At 38.4% G+C, this 22,263-nt stretch overlaps 1 protein-coding gene across 2 annotated transcripts in view; it reads left to right on the top strand.

Annotated features, from left to right (window-relative positions):
* The first annotated feature begins 1,599 nt into the window (after nt 1-1,599).
* The window catches only part of LOC126236822 (mitochondrial dicarboxylate carrier-like), an 80,507-nt gene continuing 59,843 nt past the window's right edge, over nt 1,600-22,263 (top strand). The window contains exons 1-3 of one of the 2 annotated variants that reach the window (XM_049946422.1): nt 1,600-1,671; nt 18,040-18,130; nt 19,035-19,190. In XM_049946422.1, coding sequence (XP_049802379.1) covers nt 18,041-18,130; nt 19,035-19,190 — 246 coding nt within the window. In that variant the 5' untranslated portion in view covers nt 1,600-1,671; nt 18,040. Of the gene's footprint in view, nt 1,672-2,138; nt 2,449-18,039; nt 18,131-19,034; nt 19,191-22,263 lie in introns of those variants that run through there. The other variant, XM_049946423.1, reaches the window with a different exon arrangement.

Here is a 22,263-nt window from a genome sequence, read left to right as displayed (position 1 = left end):
GAATTGCAGTTAAAAATGCATTGCAGCTATATAGTGTAACTGAGGAGGCAGAAGCCTTTTTTGTCAACTGTTGAAATATACTTTGACTTGTTCCGCATCCTTAGAGACACTCTTTCTTGATGGGAGTTATGGAATGCTATGAATGATGAAAGAAAGAAAGAATGAATGCTTGTTTTGACCTTAATTTTACTATTGTTCATTTCAGTACTATAGCAGCTCTAATGTCAGATCATACATTTTCCATTTTTAAAGGCTTTTTAACAGTAACCTGCAGTTAGATTTATAATCCTTTTTTTCTAAGCCATTTTAATTACTTTTGGTTTTGTTTACCCTTCAACCTACAGCTCTTACTCCTCTGTTTACTATTTGCCACGAAAAATTGTTTTCATAGAATATACTGTACTGATATTATTTAGTGGGCATATGGCAGTATGTTGTCGTAGATATTGATCATTTTGCTACCATATAGCAGCTACATGTCTGCCATTTTACAAGAGACCTATATTGTTATTATTAATATTATTATTTCAGATAGAACAGAGTTCTTTGCTGCCCTGTTTGCTGAACAAAGGGAATGATAATGTCCTTTATATATTGCAATATCAACAGAAATGATCTAGTGGAAACGTTGAGATATAGTGCTATGAATGAGTGGTGATACCATTAAGAAAAAGACACAAAGCACACTAACAACTGGAATGTTAAGGTGATTTCATTGTGTTCTACACATCCATCAACAAGAAAAACCTTCATGGATGTGGAATGATTCCATGTTCACATTAACAGAAGACAAGCAAATCGTAGAAACTTAATCTATTACTCCACTAATAATAAACTGCCGCCATACTGCTTAGTATCATTCATGCTGACGACAGGAGTATTTAATCAATTAAATAAGAAATGATGTTGCTACTTTAGGGGGGGGGGAGAGATGGTGTTGCTTCCTTAACAATACTGAGTACCTGTCATTTAGATCCTGTTGATAGCTTAATATTTATCTAATTGTATTTATATTTTTTAAAGAAAATAGTTAGGTACATTGTCAATACGGGGTCACTTGACAACCAACTTTACAATTAACACTGATGCTTGTTACGTAGCTGTTGCAACTTTTTAATCAACGAATCTGATAAGACAATTTGGGACCCGATGTAAAACAAAGCTGCACAACTAAATTGTGAGGAAAAGTGTATGTACTTCCAGATATATTTACGTGGTAATTGCTTATAACGTTGCCCCAAGAAACAGCTGATCCATGTTGTATCCGTCCACATTTTCTTATGCGTTTTCCATTTTCCAAGCTGTCAAGCGCGAAGAATCTCGTAAGAAATATAATTTATTTTGCCTCTAACTCTTCACTGCTGTCGAGTAGAAATTTCATGTAGTGGCTATTTAGCACCTTGTGTACGCCCTGTCAGATCGCAAAACGCCATACGTCAGTACACGACTGATTTTTAGGTTTCATAAAATCACTCGCACTTGGCATGCTACGACTTCATGTTTCCTCAGCGAAGTGACCAGTAGTAATAAGAACAGATAGGATATTTTTGATGATAACCTACAGCTGACCGCTGTTTAAAGTGGCTATTCAGATAAGCGGTTTGTAAGGGTGCTTATGAACTGAACTTGTAACAACTGGCTAAGTGGTTGTTCTTACAGTTTGAATTACAGGTATGTCATTACTCAAAATTACGTTAAATGTTAATTTAAATTCTGTTGATACGCGTTAAAAATACATGTTGTCGATACCATAAACACACCCATGTCACAGGTATACGAAGTTTGCAAAAAGTTCACTGGAAACTGGAAAGAATATTTTGTCATAGATGCTACATGTTGCAGTAATTGGTACTTGATAGTACGGTTGAGGTCGCGATATGCTGAAAGGACCGTTTCTTTTGCGTTAGAAGAAAGGCAATTCATTGATACTTCTCAATAAGACGAGTGTTCGAATAATTGGGAGTGCGAAATGGTACCACAGTTTATAGCTCCCCTTTTACTGATGTTCAGATTTTGGAAATGGTTTCCTTAAGTTGGGTCACAACACTTAAAATAATAATAATAATAATAATAATAATTTTCAAGAAACACAAGAAAAGCACCTGTTTAAGTGTGCCGCATTTCGCTGCAGGCCTAGTTTATAGTCTTAATTCCACCGAAATAAAGCCGGGGTATCTGACAAGTCATCTTGCGTCATCATTAATTTTTCACGTAACTGATGTATGCCACTTGATTCCTCAAAAAAATTCAGTCCGTTGTGAGCGCTGGTAGCACGCGCAAGTTATACATTGGCTAAGGATGCTATGAATAACTTCGAGAACTAAAATTGTCCGAAATACTAGGAAGATGTGTAAAAAGTAGAACTTCCTGCGTCCACATCAGGAGTCTGACGTTGCCAGTGAAATATTTATGTAGGCTAGTCAAACGGAATTCCATCTCGTAGAGAAGGTAAAGTGACCAACTGTTAGCGTTTGCGGAACATAAGAGTAATGCAGACCGATAAAGTAGACACTGTTATGTCACTTCACTTATATGTAAACATTACAAATGTTTGTCTTCGAAAACAAGCGGGGACACACTGTTATACGTAAGGCTGGAGGGTTCATCAAGTATATTCTGTCGGAATGTAAATCAACATCTTTCAATGCGGCTGCAGTCACTTTTATCGGCTGTAGTCACTTTCATAATGCAAAATCAAGTACTTAGATTGCACCATTTTGTGGAATATACAATATGTATAAATTAACCAGTGGATGCATATTTGCAGTTTTGGCCATTTTAAGATTATTTTTACAGTAGTTTGCTTATTATATTGAGGGAAAGAAAGAGCATAAAATGAAAGTTAACCATCACATATCACTTCTAAAGCATGCAAGTGCTAGACATTTATGAAAGGCAACAGTTTAGCTCAGCATGATTGAAAGAAGTAGTTGATGGATTCAATGAAACATGATATTACCATGACATATATTGAAGTATCCCAATTTCTTTGTTACCTCTGTTACAACAGTATACATGTTATGTCACAGTCTCTAAATAAAAATGCTTTATTCACCTAATGAGCATCTTTATAAGCAATCATTGCTGTCAAAAGTCGAAGAACATAGGCAAATGTCACTCAGTACAAGGAAATAATGATAAACACGCTGCATAATTAAGTAAATAACAATAAATAATTATGTGACAGAACAATTAGAAGAGAAATGCATTACATAAGGTGTATTGCAAAAACAGTAAATAATTAAACAGGTAACTGATCACAAGTACAAGACAGTTATAGTGTGTTGGCTAAATTATTAGTTTGCATAAAACTGCAGATAAAAGGCAAATCTGAAATGTCGCAGTTTATCTTAGACCCGAATGTCTTGATACTGTGTTGATATCTGTAGTAAATTTAGTATCTTAGAAACCAATTTTTTCAGTTCACTTCTTGTGGTGTAGTAGATTTGTCCAGTTTGTGAATGCCAATTTGTTTGCTTGTTTACATGCTAATATGAATTTACTGGATACCGTGGATGTTTGAAGAAAAATAAACCAGTCTCATTTTTATGGGAAACATACTTTACTTTAAACTTTTCTGTTACATTCTTTGTGTTTGAATTACATTATATGATTCCTGGCAACAGTAGATACTTCATAGACAGTATAGTCTTAGGCTCACTTGTCTTTTCCTTTTATCTCTTTTTGCCCTTGCCTTGTCTCCTATTTCTCTTGCAGTACTCTCCCTCTTCATTCTCTTCCTCAACCTAGCCTCCACTATAAATACCCCCCCCCCCCCACTCACTCACACACCTTGGCATAAAATTACTAATCTATCCATATAGTAACCACACACTTAGCTAATAACCCATATTTCCAACTGCTTCCTTTCTATTTCCAATCTCTCTCCCCTCTACCTCAAGCAATGACTGAAGGGGCATTGTGCAAGGCATGTCAGAATATTGTCAAATGATCTTTCACAGAATCCAAATAAATTCTGGTTGTGTGTAAAGACTGTTAGTGACACCAAAGTTAATGTCCAGTCCCTAGTGAATAAGGCAGGAATTCAAATTGAGGATAAAGCAAAAACTGAAATGCCTAACTCTATTTTCATTTGTTCATTTACAAAGGAAAACCCTGGAGAAATGCCCCAATTTAATCCTCATGCCACTGAAAAAAATGAATGGAATAATTATTAATGTAAGTGGTGTTGAGAAATAGCTGAAATTGTTAAAACTGAACAAAGCTCCAGGGCCTGATGGAATCCCTGTCATCAGATTCTATACTGAATTTCTAGCTGAGTTAGCCCCTCTTTTAACTATTATCTATTGTAGATCCCTCAAAAAAAAAAAAAAAAAAAAAAAAAAAAAAAAAAAAAAAAAAAAAAAAAAAAAAAAAAGGCTGTGCACAGCTCTTAAAAAAAGCACAGGTCACAGCCTTCTACAAGAAGGATAATGGAAGTGATTTATAAAACTACTATCCAATGTCCTTGACATCGATTTGTTGTAAAATCTTAGAAAATTTTGTGTGCTGAAAAATAACGAGTGTCATGAACGGATTGACCACCTCAATGCGAACCAGCATGGATTCTGAAAACATCGATCATGTGAAAACCAACTTGCACTTTTTGCATATGGCATACTGAAAGCTTTGGATCAAGGCAGTCAGGTAGATACAGTATTTCTTGATTTGCAAAAAGCTTTCGACTCAGTACTGCACCTATGCTTATTGTCAAAAGTACAATCATATAGAGTATGAAGTGAAATTTGTAACAGGATTGAGGACTTTTTGATAGGGAGCATTCAGCATGTTATCTTGGATGGAAAGTCATCATCAGGTGTTGAAATAACTTTGTGTGTACCCCAGATCCTTGCTGGGACCCTTGCTGTTCATATTGTATATTAATGACCTTGCATACAATATAAATAATAACATTAGGCTTTTTGCAGATGATGCAGTTATTTATAATGAATTATTTTCTGAAAGAAGCTGAAGAATATTCAGTAAGATCTTGATGAGATTTCAAAGTGGTGCAAAGATTGACAACTTGCATTAAATGTTCAGAAACGTAAAACTGTGCTCTAAACAAAGTGAAAAAAAAAGTGGTATCCTATGACATCAATAAGTCACTATTGGAATCGGCCAGCTCGCACAGATACCTGGGTGTAACATGTTGTAGGGACATGAAATGGAATGATCACATGGCCTCAGTTGTGGATAAAATAGGTGGTAGACTTCAGGTTATTGGTAGGATACTGGGGAATTGCAATCAGTCTACAAACAAGATTGCTTAAAAATCACTCATGTGATCAGTTCAAGAATACTGCTCTAGTGTGTGGGACCCATACCAAATAGGTTCAACAGGGGATATTGAATGTATACAGAGAAGGGAAGCGTGAATGGTGACAGGTTTGTTAAATTCATGGAAGAGTGTCACAGAGATACTGAAAGAACTGAATTGACAGACTCTTGAAGACAGACAAAACTATCCTGAGAAACTCTTTTAACAAAGTTTAAAGATCCGGCTTTAAATGCTGACTTTAGGAATACACCACAATCCTCTACGTAATGCTCACTTAAGGATCAGGAGGATAAGATTAGTATAATTACTGCACATGCAGAGGCATTCAAACAATCATTCTTCCTTCACTCCACAAGTGAATGGAATGGGAAGAAACCCTAATAACTGCTACAATTGGACATACCCTCTGCCATGCACCTCAAGGTGGTTCGTGGAGTATAGATGTAGATGTAAAAGTAGATATAAATTTGTGTTTGCATAACTCAAGATAAAATAACAAAATAGTTGTAACTTAAAAACTTCTTTGACGAAAGTAACCTGAAGTGCCAAAGACATGTTGAGACGTAAATAAAATAGGACAGTACAGTTCCATGAAAGAATAAATTTGCAGTCTTAGACGGCATGTGAAATACACAAAGAATGTTTCAGGTATTTTAGCACAAATAAAATAATCATGTACTCTGATAATACTGATGAAACACACAGCAGTTTGTAATGCTGTGCATGATTCTTGTATGAGCTATATACAAAATTAATATGATTTTTCTGGCAAAGCTGCTCTCAAAGCTTATTGTGCAATTGATGGTAAATGAACCAAATATGTTATTATTGGATTTCAAGAGATAAGAAAATACCAAGATCATTTACTGAGGGAATTGGGTAGGTGACATTAGGAATCATGCAGGGGCAACAATGATGCATTAACACATGGAAAAATGTATAGGATGATTTTATTCAGCAGTGAGCTTTAAACTGCTGTTGTTGGTGAAGACTGTGATACAGGAATGAAATTGTTTTTGAAAATACAGCGTACAATTATCATGTATAAATAAACTGTAAACTGAATGTCTTTGTGCTATTATACTTTCAATGAGACTGCATACACCCCATCATTCACCTGCAGATGAGTGGTAACTATTGTTTGCCCATCCTCACTTCTTGTTTGGTCATTTCCGTCATGAAATACCCAATATTGTACTATTTGAGTTTTGATATTGGTACCTTTCCTACCAGTACAGTGACTATCCAGATGAGTACATTCATAATCAGGCAAACAGATATTGCTTATTTGTGGCTCTCTGCAAATAATAGGGGCCACCAGAGTTTACAGAGAGAGAGAGAGAGAGAGAGAGTGCGTGTGTGTGTGGTGTAAAGGAACACTGCAAATATTTACTTTCTAACATTAGAGCCTCAGCACAGTACCAGTTCGTGCTCGTAGCTGATCATGTTTTTGAACTGAGTTTCAGGCTGCACTAAAGCCTGTTACCCAGTAAGAAAATATTCTCAATACAGTTCAGAGTTCTTTGTAACTTCTAGAATCATACCATTCATGTAAGTGAGGTATCTGTTGCATGTACTAGGAGAAACCTTTTCTTGTAAAATCTATAAAACTGCACTTAGAGTAGTTCATAGATGAAAAAAAAACATATGACTGTAGGTTATGTTAACTTTTTGGAGAATGCATGAATTATTGGGAGTGAATTTTTTAGTAAATGATTAATGCACTGGTTTTCGGAAGCAAATTCTATTAGTGGTTCGCTGAACCCTCTGCCAGGCACTTGAATGTGATTTGCAGAGTATCCATGTAGATGTAGATGTACTGATAAGCATGTAGTGTAATTTTGTATGCTAGCATCAAATTTATTGTGCTATAGTTGAATGTACCTTATAACTGGAAAATACAGTTGAGTCAGAAAGGTTTCACTCAGCTAGGTTTCATGGTATTACTATGTCAAAGTGTGAGGAATGCAGATGAGGTACTGGTAGAAGTGAAGCTGTGGTGACAGGTCATAAGTAGTGTTTGGATAGTTCAGTCAGTAGAGCATTTGTTCACAAAAGGTAAGGGTCCCAGGTCTGAGTCCCAGCCCAGTGCACAGTTTTTATCTGCCAGGCAGTTTCAGATCAGTGCACACTGTGCTGCAAGAGTGAAAATTCCTTCTTTGAACATGTCTGCACCCCAGTATTCATTCACATTTGTTTGTTTAATTAATCTCGAGGGTGATTCATTGGTTCTCCTCTCTTTTCTAGGGTAGATTGTGTATCATTTGAAGTCTTTCTTTCATACTGGAAAAGAACTCATTGACACATCATCATAATGTACCTGAATCCCAATCCTACTGACATTTTCACACGTGCATGAAGCTTTCTTCCCCAGAGCGTCGTCCTTCTTTGATATCCTGTGTGCACCAATAAATCTCAGAAGTGTGCTCTTTTGCACTCTGTAGAGCTAGTTCAGATTTAACTAGTTGTGTACTATGTGTCCAGAAATTTGCTGTGTGTGCTACTGTGTAATCAACTATAACTTCATGATGATTTTTAGAGATTGATGGAACTTATTTTTGCATACCCATGTAATTTTGCTCATTTGATTGAGAGCTAGTTGGCAGAAAGTTTCAGTGTGTTTATGAAAATATTGCTTTTCGTCAACATGCAAGCACGAATATCGTACTACCACTCATCTTTTGAATGAGTTGTTACCTATTCTTACTTTTATGGCTGAGTTTCTTGGTTATGACACTTTCTCTTTGTGAACTGTTTTATTTGAAGCTATTTTAAATTTGTATTTTGGACACCAAATGCGAAGCAATGCCGTAACATCTCAATTATATTTTTTCTAATGCTGCGCTAGTATTTCCTGTTTTCTTCAGGTCTTGGGTATATGTGGTGCATCCTTTTGATCGAGTAGTTCACTTACTTTCTGTTAAACAGTTTCCGGGGCAGTATCTCAAAACTCAAGTAGAGATTTCTAGGTCATCCTGCTTGACACAGTCTAGAGTAAAAAACTGGCCACCATAGGCTTCCAAAAGCGCTGACTGCATATGTTATTATGGCTAAGTGCCTGATTCAGAGAGTTCTAGGTGGACTTGCCTTTTCTGAATCCAGACTGAGATTCATTCATACCATCTATAATTTTTTTTTTTACAGCCTACCAAATAGTAGTTTCTCTTTATTTTCCTAATGTGTTTCATAAACATATCAACCTGTAATACTTTGTTTCTATTTTATAGCCATCTTCTCCTTTTCTGATAACTACTTCTGTTGTATTCTATATCTGAAGTAATCTGCCTTGTGACAAGCTTTCATTTACTAGTGCTGTAAGGTTTAGTGCAATACAAATGGTCAGAGTCTGCAATTTCTTTGTGTGTATTGGATCCAGCCCTGCCAACTTCTGATATTTTTTCTGTTGTATTATTGCAGCACACATTACTTCTTTCCACAAACAGAATTGCCATTCTGTGGTTTATGTAGGTAGTCTGTAGCCACTTTTGGTGTTCTACATCTGCAGCATGATTGTCATTGGGGCAGAGTGCCTTCATTCGTAATTTGGCTGAAGATTCCCAATCAGTTGTTAATTCTCTGCCTTGTTTCTTCAATGTGAAAAAAGTAGCTGGATTTTATTTTGTTTCTTATGATTTTGTTGGTCATTCCCCTAATATATAGTTGGAATTGATATTTAACACAGACTTCAAAATGCTCCAATCTTGATGTTGTTGAGAGTCTTTGTATTGTTGCTTAACATTCCTGTAAAGTTCTAGTCTTTTGATACATACACTCTTCTGCTCCAAGTTGCATTTGAAATCAACTCCTCACCTTCCTTTTTCTTGTCTAAAATTTTGTAGAGCTCTGCCCCATGGCACTTTAATTTCCTTCCCGTTCTTAATTACTGCTGGTATTACTTTGTTTATTGCCATTTGAATGAAATTTTGTAACCATATCAAATTCTCTTCACTCTTTCGGCTATATGTAGAATCCAGGGAGCAAAAAATCCCAATTTGCTTTCCATTGATTGTTTGTACACTTCATTCCAACATAATTTTCACTGACATGCCCATCATTATACAGTACAAATACAATAATGTTGTGATCACTCATTTTTAGAGATTTACCAACATGCCATAATATTATGTCAGAAAATACGTTATTATGCTAGAGTAATCTCAATATTTTTATGAAAAGGATAGTTGCTACTCTCCATATGGCAGAGACGATGAGTTGACTCAGCATCTCTGCTATATTGTGAGTAGCAACTATCCTTTCATAATAATGTTGTATTCCACCTGTATATCCCATTGTTTAATCTCAGTGTTTCTTGTAGCACTTTTCCATTTGTGATTTATGATTAGACTAAGTGGTTTATGAAGCTCAGTTCTTCTATTGTGTCTTGGAGGTTTAAATTCCTTTCACCCCTTCTCCACTATGCCGCAACTGGACTTGTCATTAACATTCAGAATGAAAATCCATTCACCTTTATGTTCAGTATCATTGCTTTTTTGTATGTGCACCTTGCTGATATATGTCATCAATGTAGTAACAGTATTTGACAGTAATGTAATTCCTGCTGACTTCTCGTTAGTGCATATTCATTGCAAAGTTCATCAATCTTTGCCACTGTAATTATCCTTTTTAAGACAGCAGTAGCCACTATTGGGTTGATTCCCTCTGTTCTTACTTGAGCTCTAACTGGCATGATAGGTAGTTTGCCATTTTTACTTTATGGCTGCTGAATGCATATTATTTGGAGATCCATTTCTTCAGTAAGTTTCTCGCTTCCTGCAACACAATAATACAATATGTAGCACTTATCTGATCTATTCTGATTTTTTGTAATTTGGATAATAACTTTATTGAAGGAATATACATGTATTTAAAGCTACATTGTTGTATTATTGCATAGGTACTCTGTGAGGGTGGCACATGTACCTTGTGGGGTGTAGTGTTGTGGCCACGGAACCCAAAGACCAAAAGCTATATGGTCGTAAAACATTACCATCTGAGAACATCAATATTGTTTGTCTCCCCTTTTGCCATTGCATCTGGATTGTCAGTTGAATGTTTATTTACCTTCAGCTGAATATGGTGCACTACTGGAACCAGGAATGTAATTTGATCTGCTTGTGCATGTTAGTTTCTTGCCTGTTGGCTTATTGCCAGAGTCAGCAACTGCATTTCTCCTAAATCTCATGGCATCTTCACAAGAGTTGTTACATTGTGAAAAAAAATTATCAATAGATTGTGTGCTGTCAACATGTTACACAAAACCTTTTGTTGGCTTCCTTCCCATAATGCCATGCACCTCTTCTTACATTTTCTTTGTTGATTTTATAGCTTTGTCTTTTCAGACTGTGAAGTACCTGATGTATTTGTACAGTTGCTACAGAACTTGTGGTCAAAGGTTCTTGCTTGTTTTCATTGTTCTTTTTTAGTTTGTCAGTACCCTGAAGCTAATCCTGAGGGCTCCATTCATTCTTATTTTATGTACTATGGTTTATGCTCTGTTTGTGTGTACACATCCTTGATGATTTCTACTTTTGCTTAGAAACTTCTGGCTGTGGCTGCATCCCTTCATTTTCATGACAATGGTTTATTCTGAATTTGACCTAATTGTCTGAATTAGTGTAACTACTATTTTGCTAACAAATGATAATTTGATGAAACCGAGTGGCAGTGTTCCCACTGTTTTATACCCATGGCCATTTCTGTTTATTTGCTTTGTCATGCCAGTACCTGAATACTTTCCATCAATATTAAATTCTGTGACTCTGTCACTTTAATAAGAGTTGGTACGTGAAACAAACAGTATTTGTTCATCTCACTGTATCATTTCTTCCTTTTAACATGTGGAACACGCACAGGTGTCTGTTTTAAACATATAGCAATATTTTTTGTAAGGTTCTACTCACTACAGTGCAAAGCGGGCCACTTTTCCCATTTTACAGAATTTGGAAATATGTCTAGTTCATCTAAAGAAATAGTTTTATATTTTAGACAGTAAAACTTTAGCACAAATTATGGGAATCTGTCTTAAGTGTAAAAGGAGAGTACACATCTAGTCGATGATCTGCTTAAGCAACAATTGCTGTTCTATTTGAGTAAGTGGGTAAGTACTGCTGACACAAAATTTTTTGTGGCAATGACTGATGGCTGAAGTGCCATCGCCCAGCCTGAGACAATGGAAGCAAAACCACATCATACAAACCCTGCAGCTGTTCCCAGCTCTCAGTAGCAGATGGTTGGTGATGCAGCTCTGTTGTTAGCTGACACCCAAAACTCTGTCACATGGCTGCATGACACATAAGTGTGCTTCTGAGCACTTTGCATTAACCAAAAAACTGTGGGAGGGCATCACATGGGGAAATGAACTTAGCTGCCATCAACTGCTGTTATTGTGATAGGTCTACTTCACTGTTATCATGGAGAACAATCAGGAAAGGACTTCCAGTCGTGGAAGTGAAGTATACAGAGTTTGCCAGAAAAATGATACTCTTTTTGTCAGGCTCTGCCGAGATATCAATATTGTTATTCAATTTGAGTTAAGAGTGTGTTGTAGTATGGTCTTTGAAACAAGATGGCTGGAGCATGCTTGACATTCGAGCAATGAAAATGTATTATGGAGTGGTTTTTCAAGCTTGATAATGCCGTTGAAGTGCAACGTCAATACAGGTGGGAGTTTGAAACAGAACTGTCAACCCGCCTAACAATTAAATGCGTTATTGACAAGTTTGAATTGCATGGAATGATTTGTGATATTCACAAAGGAAGACAGCTTACAGCTATAAGTCCTGCTTTGCCAGCTTTCGTGTTGGAAATGTTTGTTAATTCTCCACAGAAGTCTGCTACGCAATGTGCACATGAAGTGGGGCTTAGCAGTACGAAGAATTCTAAAAGCTGCAAAGTGGAAAGTTTACATTCAATGTTCACTGCACATGATTAATGATGACAACCCTAATTGCTGAATGCAATTTTGCAAATGGTATCAGCAAATGGTAACTGATGATGAATAGTTGGTGACAAAGGTAGTGTGGAGTGACGAGGCACAATTTAAACTTAATGGAACTGTGAATTGGCGTAACAGTATGTATTGGGCACTGGAAATCTACATGTTTATGTGGATAAAGCAGTCAATCTACCAGGAGTTCATGTGTGATGTGGGCTATCGTCTAGGGGCTTAATAGGACACTTTTTCTTTGATGCTACTGTCACTGGAGAAGTGTACCTGGAAATGTTACACAGATCAATTTTGTCAGGTATATGTGCGCTTTATGGAAGTGATGAAGAGGTCTTCTACGTACAGGATGGGCCACCGCTACACTTCCACCTAGCTGTACAAGCTATCCTGGATGATAATTTGCCGGGGCATTGGATTGGACAAAGAGGGCCCATTGAGTTCCCTCTATGGTCTCCAGATCTAATGCCTATGGACTTTTACTTGTGGGGGAACTGTGAAAGATAACGTCTGTTGATGTAAACCATGCACGCTGGAGGAACTTCGCCTGGAGAGTACAACGACATGTGCAGCGATCTCCACTGTAACATTTACTGATGTAGTTGCGGCGACTGCTTGTTGTTCTGTTATGTGTATTACAGTGAAACGTTAACATTTTAAACATTTAAAGCAACCATGTGCTAAACTGAAGGTTGTACAACTTGAGTGATCAATTATTAAGTCTAAAATAAACACATATGTAATATTTTAGGTTAGGCTTTGCCATGACTGTTATTGACATTAAATTAAACAACAAGTTTACTGTTACCAGTCACCATTTTATTTATTTCCATGACACGTTTCAAAGGTTTGAACCTCCATCTTCGGGTGGATTTACATTAGTTAGTATGACATTGGTGTGAGTGTTGTGTTACGATTTTTTGGACGAACTTGTGGCACTGTTTCCAGTGGTCACAGGTTCCTTTTGCTGTCATAACACATCACATGTATACTGTCATATTCTCTGTGGATGAAGGTAGGAAAAACTCTTTGAGTGGGGCTTCACCAAGCCCAGTTAGAAGAGTTGGAAAACTGAATGGTTAGAGGTAGAAAACATTAATCTTAGGAACAAGTATGAGAGAGTGATATTAAAATATGCAGCAGAGTGAAAGCTAAGAAGCAAAACACTGTCAAAGTGCATCAAAAAATGACAATACAGCACAACATGCTTTTTTATCAATGCCTCAGATGAAACAGATACAAAAACCGTTAAAGAGAAGATACAACACGAAATCATTCCCCAAAAAAAAGCTCAAAATCAAGGTGATTACATCAATAGCAAATGCATCCACTGTAGAAACTAAATCACAGACAGATTGCCAGAAATTAATGCAGTTATATATAAATAACATAAAATGTGGCCTTTTGAAGATAAAAAAGATCCTAGTTGTATAATTATAATGTACAACACACCCTTTCTGGCAGTTAATTTTACAAATTATGTGAACATAACCTTTCAATAATTTAAGGAAGATGCTAGAATGAAGTTGAAGACTGGACCTGTTCCAAATGTTTCAAATTTGATCAAGATTTTCACATTTGCATGGCTAAACAAATGGTCAGTATGAAATTGATATGGAAGGATATGGGTGGAAAGCTTGTGCTAATAATGACAAGAGAATATTCTATGTTGAAAAAATAATTGAGAGTGTAAACAATCTGGAATGGCAGAATGTTCAATCTGTCAGATGTTATTGCAGAGGATAATAGCTCATACTGACTGTAGCTCAGTTTAATAGCCAAAATGGTCAAATGATTATGACAGCTAATGCCACAATGAGGTGGACAATGCTCAAACTCCGAGGTTATTCAGACACACCAACTATACATATTCATCTGCACAGTTGTGGAACTGATACAGTAAATCACCTTATATAATAGAGGGAAACATTCCACGTAGGAAAAATATATCTAAAAACAAAGATGATGTGACTTACCAAATGAAAGTGCTGGCAGGTTGACAGACACACAAACATACACACAAAATTCAAGCTTTCGCAACAAACTGTTGCCTCATCAGGAAAGAGGGAAGGAGAGGGAAAGACGAAAGGATGTGGGTTTTAAGGGAGAAGGTAAGGAGTCATTCCAATCCCGGGAGCGGAAAGACCTACCGTAGGGGGAAAAAAGGACGGGTATACACTCGCGCACACACACACACACACACATATACAGACACAAGCAGACATCTCACAAGCAGACATATTTAAAGACAAAGAGTTTGGGCAGAGATGTCAGTCGAGGCAGAAGTGCAGAGGCAAAGATGTTGTTGAATGACAGGTGAGGTATGAGTGGCGGCAACTTGAAATTAGCGGAGATTGAGGCCTGGTGGATAACGAGAAGAGAGGATATATTGAAGAGCAAGTTCCCATCTCCGGAGTTCGGATAGGTTGGTGTTAGTGGGAAGTATCCAGATAACCCGGACGGTGTAACACTGCGCCAAGATGTGCTGGCCGTGCACCAAGGCATGTTTAGCCACAGGGTGATCCTCATTACCAACAAACACTGTCTGCCTGTGTCCATTCATGCGAATGGACAGTTTGTTGCTGGTCATTCCCACATAGAATGCATCACACTGTAGGCAGGTCAGTTGGGTGCTTTCACACGTGGCTCTGCCTTTGATCATGTACACCTTCCGGGTTACAGGACTGGAGTAGGTGGTGGTGGGAGGGTGCATGGGACAGGTTTTACACCGGGGGCGGTTACAAGGGTAGGAGCCAGAGGGTAGGGAAGGTGGTTTGGGGATTTCATAGGGATGAACTAAGAGGTTACGAAGGTTAGGTGGACGGCGGAAAGACACTCTTGGTGGAGTGGGGAGGATTTCATGAAGGATGGATCTCATTTCAGGGCAGGATTTGAGGAAGTCGTATCCCTGCTGGAGAGCCACATTCAGAATCTGATCCAGTCCCGGAAAGTATCCTGTCACAAGTGGGGCACTTTTGTGGTTCTTCTGTGGGAGGTTCTGGGTTTGAGAGGATGAGGAAGTGGCTCTGGTTATTTGCTTCTGTACCAGGTCGGGAGGGTAGTTGCGGGATGCGAAAGCTGTTGTCAGGTTGTTGGTGTAATGCTTCAGGGATTCCGGACTGGAGCAGATTCGTTTGCCACGAAGACCTAGGCTGTAGGGAAGGGACCGTTTGATGTGGAATGGGTGGCAGCTGTCGTAATGGAGGTACTGTTGCTTGTTGGTGGGTTTGATGTGGACGGACGTGTGAAGCTGGCCATTGGACAGGTGGAGGTCAACATCAAGGAAAGTGGCATGGGATTTGGAGTAGGACCAGGTGAATCTGATGGAACCAAAGGAGTTGAGGTTGGAGAGGAAATTCTGGAGTTCTTCTTCACTGTGAGTCCAGATCATGAAGATGTCATCAATAAATCTGTACCAAACTATGGGTTGGCAGGCCTGGGTAACCAAGAAGGCTTCCTCTAAGCGACCCATGAATAGGTTGGCGTACGAAGGGGCCATCCTGGTACCCATGGCTGTTCCCTTTAATTGTTGGTATGTCTGGTCTTCAAAAGTGAAGAAGTTGTGGGTCAGGATGAAGCTGGCTAAGGTAATGAGGAAAGAGGTTTTAGGTAGGGTGGCAGGTGATCGGCGTGAAAGGAAGTGCTCCATCGCAGCGAGGCCCTGGACGTGCGGGATATTTGTGTATAAGGAAGTGGCATCAATGGTTACAAGGATGGTTTCTGGGGGTAATGGATTGGGTAAGGATTCCAGGCGTTCGAGAAAGTGGTTGGTGTTTTTGATGAAGGATGGAAGACTGCATGTAATGGGTTGAAGGTGTTGATCTACGTAGGCAGAGATACGTTCTGTGGGGGCTTGGTAACCAGCTACAATGGGGCGGCCGGGATGATTGGGTTTGTGAATTTTAGGAAGAAGGTAGAAGGTAGGGGTGCGGGGTGTCGGTGGGGTCAGGAGGTTGATGGAGTCAGGTGAAAGGTTTTGTAGAGGGCCTAAGGTTCTGAGGATTCCTTGAAGCTCCGCCTGGACATCAGGAATGGGATTACCTTGGCAAACTTTGTATGTGGTGTTGTCTGAAAGCTGACGCAGTCCCTCAGCCACATACTCCCGACGATCAAGTACCACAGTCGTGGAACCCTTGTCCGCCGGAAGAATGACGATGGACCGGTCAGCCTTCAGATCACGGATAGCCTGGGCTTCAGCAGTGGTGATGTTGGGAGTAGGATTAAGGTTTTTTAAGAAGGATTGAGAGGCAAGGCTGGAAGTCAGAAATTCCTGGAAGGTTTGGAGAGGGTGATTTTGAGGAAGAGGAGGTGGGTCCCGCTGTGACGGAGGACGGAACTGTTCCAGGCAGGGTTCAATTTGGATAGTGTCTTGGGGAGTTGGATCATTAGGGGTAGGATTAGGATCATTTTTCTTCGTGGCAACTATCCGAACTCCGGAGATGGGAACTTGCTCTTCAATATATCCTCTCTTCCCGTTACCCACCAGGCCTCAATCTCCGCTAATTTCAAGTTGCCGCCACTCATACCTCACCTGTCATTCAACAACATCTTTGCCTCTGCACTTCCACCTCGACTGACATCTCTGCCCAAACTCTTTGTCTTTAAATATGTCTGCTTGTGTCTGTATATGTGTGGATGGATATGTGTGTGTGTGTGCGAGTGTATACCTGTCCTTTTTCCCCCTAAGGTAAGTCTTTCCGCTCCCGGGATTGGAATGACTCCTTACCCTCTCCCTTAAAACCCACATCCTTTCATCTTTCCCTCTCCTTCCCCTCTTTCCTGATGAGGCAACAGTTTGTTGCGAAAGCTTGAATTTTGTGTGTATGTTTGTGTGTCTGTCGACCTGCCAGCACTTTCATTTGGTAAGTCACATCATCTTTGTTTTTAGATATATTTTTCCTACGTGGAATGTTTCCCTCTATTATAACCATATATATATATATATATATAATGTGACTTACCAAATGAAGGTGCTGGCAGGTCGACAGACACACAAATATATATACACTTTTTTTTTTGTGACTTACCAAATGAAGGTGCTGGCAGGTCGACAGACACACAAATATATATACACCTTTTTTTTTTTTTTTTTTTTGCAGCCAAAGCTACCAGCAACATACTGCAATTGTCTGACGTATACTTAGAGATTGAATACAATATCCATCAAAAGAAGTCTGAAATAATATCTGTATTTCAGCCATCAGAATGACTGTCAGATCGATTACATATTCCACAACAGAATAATACTGCACAAAACTGAGCTAGTGATATCCAATACATAGCGGATCCGTGAAACAGCATTGTCTCAGAGAACCAGAGTGTTCATTGTAAATGGATATTTGAAACATAATTAAATGAATAGCTTATGTTTGACATTCGCTATAATAATCTCATTGATTACTTGGCTTAGAACCATGTGTTTATCCTTAAGTCTTAGCTAGTAACTATACTGGACTCAAGTTCTGGAGGACAGTTTTTCACATCCCTATTCAGCCAGGCTGATTTAGGTTTTCTGTGGTTTCCCTACAGTGCTTAAGATAAATGCTGGGATCATTCCTTTGAGGAGGACACGGCCAGTTTCTTCCACTAAATCGTAGCTTGTACTTCATCTCTAATGACTTAATCATTAATGGGGCATTAGACCATGATCTACCTTCTTTCTTCCTTATCCTTTAGTCATATATGTGAATTGACCATTATTTTTGTGCTGTAACCTTTTGTATGAACTTTCAGTTGCACTTGTCACATTTGAATGAAAATTATTTTTCTGATATGTAAATTAAAAGGTTGCTTTATAAGTTTTCCTTCTATCCAGGATGTCTGAGAAGCGACTTGCACGATGGTATTTTGGAGGCCTAGCTTCTGCAGGTGCAGCATGCTGTACACATCCACTGGACCTTCTAAAGGTATATTCACCAGCAGATAATGTGTATGAAAAATTTCACGACTTAGTTTACTTTGATATGCTGAAACCAAGAACAATAAACCTTAGGGACAGTACGCCTTGTAAATAAAATCTATTTCACTGCAGGACTTGAAAACTAACACATTATACATTTCCTTATCACACATGACTTGATTGACTCAGCCAAGACCAGAAGTTAGTATCACAATACTGTGACTCCAGATGCATATAATTTTAAGCCTTTTAGTCACTAATGGAACTGACAATTTTTTTCTACTTTGTGGGCATTTGATAAAAAAATAATTGTAACGGGTAGTGCATAACAGCAATCTGCAATATGATTTGAGAGACATGTCATGAAAAATATTAAAGAACTTACTTACAAGTTATTTAGCTTAAGAAATCACTTCCTCCTTCAGTTTTAAAATTTGACCAATGATAAAAAAAAAAGAAAGGAAGAAAAAGTATACTGACATTGTTTTTAAGAATGAAAATCTTTCAAAAGCTATTAATGTTATCTATTTATACTGGAAAGTGGTATTGGATTAAATGCTACCAACATCAGATGTCATTATAAAATGGCCTTGTAAGCTAAAAGCTGTTTCATGACATTTATAAATTCCTTTAAGAATTGACAGTTTCTATTTATTTTTTATTGTTAAATATGACTTTTTACTACCAAATTGTGGTGAAACCGTTCATTAACATGCTACTGCAGATTAATTTTGTAGTATAAGAATGAGACAAGGGAAGAAACAAGAACTTTTGAGCTTAAAGTCAGAAATATCAGCACTATTTCATTAAGGTAGAGTTTCCTGGTTTTGTTGTCTAAGTCTTTTATGTTTTTATTCAAGTCATAAGTACAAAAAGTTCACTGAAATATACTTATTGGTGCTTTTTTATAGGTGCACTTGCAAACACAACAGGAAGGAAAACTTTCGATGGCTCGCATGGCAGTGACAATTGTCCGGAAACAAGGACTGTTTGCTTTGTACAATGGGCTTTCAGCTTCCCTTCTTAGGCAACTCACTTACTCAACAACGCGGTTTGGTATTTATGAGGTAAGATGTTTATTGAATTTTTGTCCCTTTTCTAACATATTGGGTGTTTTTGTTCTGTCAGAATGTCCTTCAGTATTGCGTACTGCACACCTGATGCTGAACTTTACAAAACTCATAGCAATAACCAAGTGCTGTAGTACAAAGTTTCTCCTCAGTAAAAATGTATCTTGTTGTGATTTGATGTTAATACTATGCCTTAGAGATCAACAAGCCTTGATAAATTAGCTTATTTGAACGGTTTGTGCTACATGTCTAGTTAACACAGTTTGCAGTAAGTTCAATAATGAATATTATGTAATGTACTTCCAAATAAAAGCTTCAATTCCAGCAGAAGACTGTTCTGTATTGCTTTACCCTACAACTAGGAATCATGTCAAGTCTTATACCTCATTGTCAGTGCAATTACTGAAGGAGGATGTGAAATTTGTCCAGTCTCTGTAGCAGTATCTGCTCTGACCAACATTATTTTGTGGACAGTGAACTGTTTCTACATATATCATGATGGAATGTAAACTCTCTGATTGTTTGTACTGCCTCTGAACTAAAAACAAAGGATGGATATAGACCCTCCTAGCAGTCTTCAGATTACTCATTGTAATTAACTGTTATATATAAGCTTAGCGAAATTGCGTTTACACATGACATTTGGTGAACTCGAGTTTCATGTACCAGAATGATTGCTTTTCAAGCCAAAAAAATTGAATTGCCCTCCAGAATGATGAAACACGCCTTATTGAAGTTTTCATTTTAACCATGCCGTGCAGAATCACTTGTGAACAACTGCTTTGGTTAATCAATGCCAGCAATGACAAACATACAAAATCCTGCAAGCACTGGCTTGTCAATGAGAAACATGATCCGCAGTCTGATTGTAATGGAATCCTTGCTTTTCTGGTCAGATAATCTAATACTGTGGCTTGCCCAACTTGAGAGCTAATTTGTCTTGGTCCACATTAGTTAAGATGAAACTAAGTGCAGTTATGCGGTGGCTGTGCTGATCTAACAAATGGCCACAGAAGTACAAGACAGCTTTACCACCAGGCATTGAAAAATATGCCTCTATCAAGCATGCACTTGTAACTTGCTTGTTGCAGCCAGAAGTTAAGTGACATGAAATGTTGCTCTACACTGAACAACTCAGTGACCAAACACCACTTCAGTTGCTTCAAAACTCCATAGGTAGTGGGCAACACAGTTAACAGAGATATTCTGCTGAATGTATGACTTCTACTTACCTGCAGATGCACAGAAAATACATTTTGTGCTTGTGACATTGATGCTCTCGCTCAAACTGCTGACTGAATAGTTGAGATGTATCCATCCACGGGCGTTGTAACCATCTCTGTCAGAACAGAGACTCTCTGGAAGCACTGCAAGCGCAGGTAGCTGACCTGTAGAAGCAAGTTGTTCCACATGTACCTCTTGATAGTAACACTCTTCCAGCAGAAACAGGCATTCACTCACCAGGGAGAAGACCTGCTGGTATCACAAAAAGTTTGGATCTGAAGTTTATCAGTGTTGATCACCTTGTGACAAGGGAAACACCAGCTGAAATCAGTAGCAACAGCAACTGATTTCATACCAAACAGCCATTGACTGTTCATAACAAAACTACCTAGCTACAATTTCTCATTGAAATTGATCTCTCAGTTTACTCTTCTTCTTGTTTCCACAGTGGAAAACTGATGATAGTTACTTGTATACTGTAAATGGATCTTCCATCAAGACTTACAACTACATCAACTTACATCTAAAGTTCAATCTTTAATGTGAATTTATGTGAAGATTCATTCTTGCTGATGGTTGCACCTGATGGAGCAGACTTATAATTTTTTTTACAATCTGCTCCCAGATCTTCGCAATCAATGTCTGCTAGGTTCTACACCACAGTTGTCTATTCAAGAACACCTATGTCGTGTCAGCTGTGCTGGAAGCAAAGGGATTGCAGTGATTCGCTGTACACTGGCCTGCTTTGTAAGTTTCTTGATGTCACTTTTCCATTGCTTACTCCAGCACCAGTAAGACTCTCAGCAGTACATCATGTTGTCATCATGTGAGGACTGCCAGTCCATGCACAGTCTCATCATCTGCAGCCAGAAAAAGTAAAGAGTGCAAAGCAGGAGTGTTCTTTTATGTTAATAAAAGCAATCTGTCACTCTTCAAAAAGTAACTTAGCCTCTCCACTCCAGACAGCCCATAAGAAGAATAATGTGTAGCGTCCCTGTGGTGACTGTCATCAGCTTAATGCAAGAACAATATCTGATGGTTCTCTTGTGCCACACATTGAAAGCTTTGCTATGCAAATTCATGGTAAGACTGTTTCCTCCACATCTGACCTCATCTGTCCTCCTTTTTGTCATATGCCAATTGCACCAGAAGATATATCAATCCTTTTATTTGCACTCCATTCAGACTCCATGAATTTGTGTGAATTCAATTTCTTGGACTGTACAATGCTGCCCAGGCTTCCCAGCATGTCTTGGAAGAAATAACTAGAGTTTTGTTATGTCTACATTGATGTCATGCGTGTTTTGTTGTCTACTGGGGTAGAGCATCTAGCACATCTACAGCAATTACTCACTAAACTACAAGAACATGGTTTAGTGATTAAGCGACAAAAATGTGTCTTCGGAGTGATGAAAGTAAAATTCTAAGGGTACCTTATGAATGCACAAGGAATCCTGCAATATGAGAATTATGCCACTTCTTGGGCTTGACAAAATGTTTATCAATGGTTTATGGAGAGTCATGCATTGTTGGCAGTACCTCTCAACAAAATGCTAAAAGACTTCCCTACGCCTGGAGACATGCTGCTGTGAACTGATGAAAAGAAAGTATCCTTGGTTGAAGTAAAAGCTGTTGTGTTAGAGACTGCATTGTTATCTCATCCTCTTTGTGTCACACATCTCACAGTTGTTACGGCTTCTCTCTGCCGCTTGTTAAGACTTCTGCAGTACTTGTTAGCAGCAGACACAGTGGCTGCGCCAAAGACTGAGACGGCATGGAGTTTTACAATTATTTATTGAACTTTCTTTACAATTTCTCCCTCGTTGTCACTGCCAAGCCCTGCGGA

The sequence above is a fragment of the Schistocerca nitens genome, chromosome 2 (genome assembly GCF_023898315.1).
Source record: "Schistocerca nitens isolate TAMUIC-IGC-003100 chromosome 2, iqSchNite1.1, whole genome shotgun sequence".
NCBI classification, from domain to species: domain Eukaryota; kingdom Metazoa; phylum Arthropoda; class Insecta; order Orthoptera; family Acrididae; genus Schistocerca; species Schistocerca nitens.
This window is presented reverse-complemented; position numbering and strand designations above follow the sequence as displayed.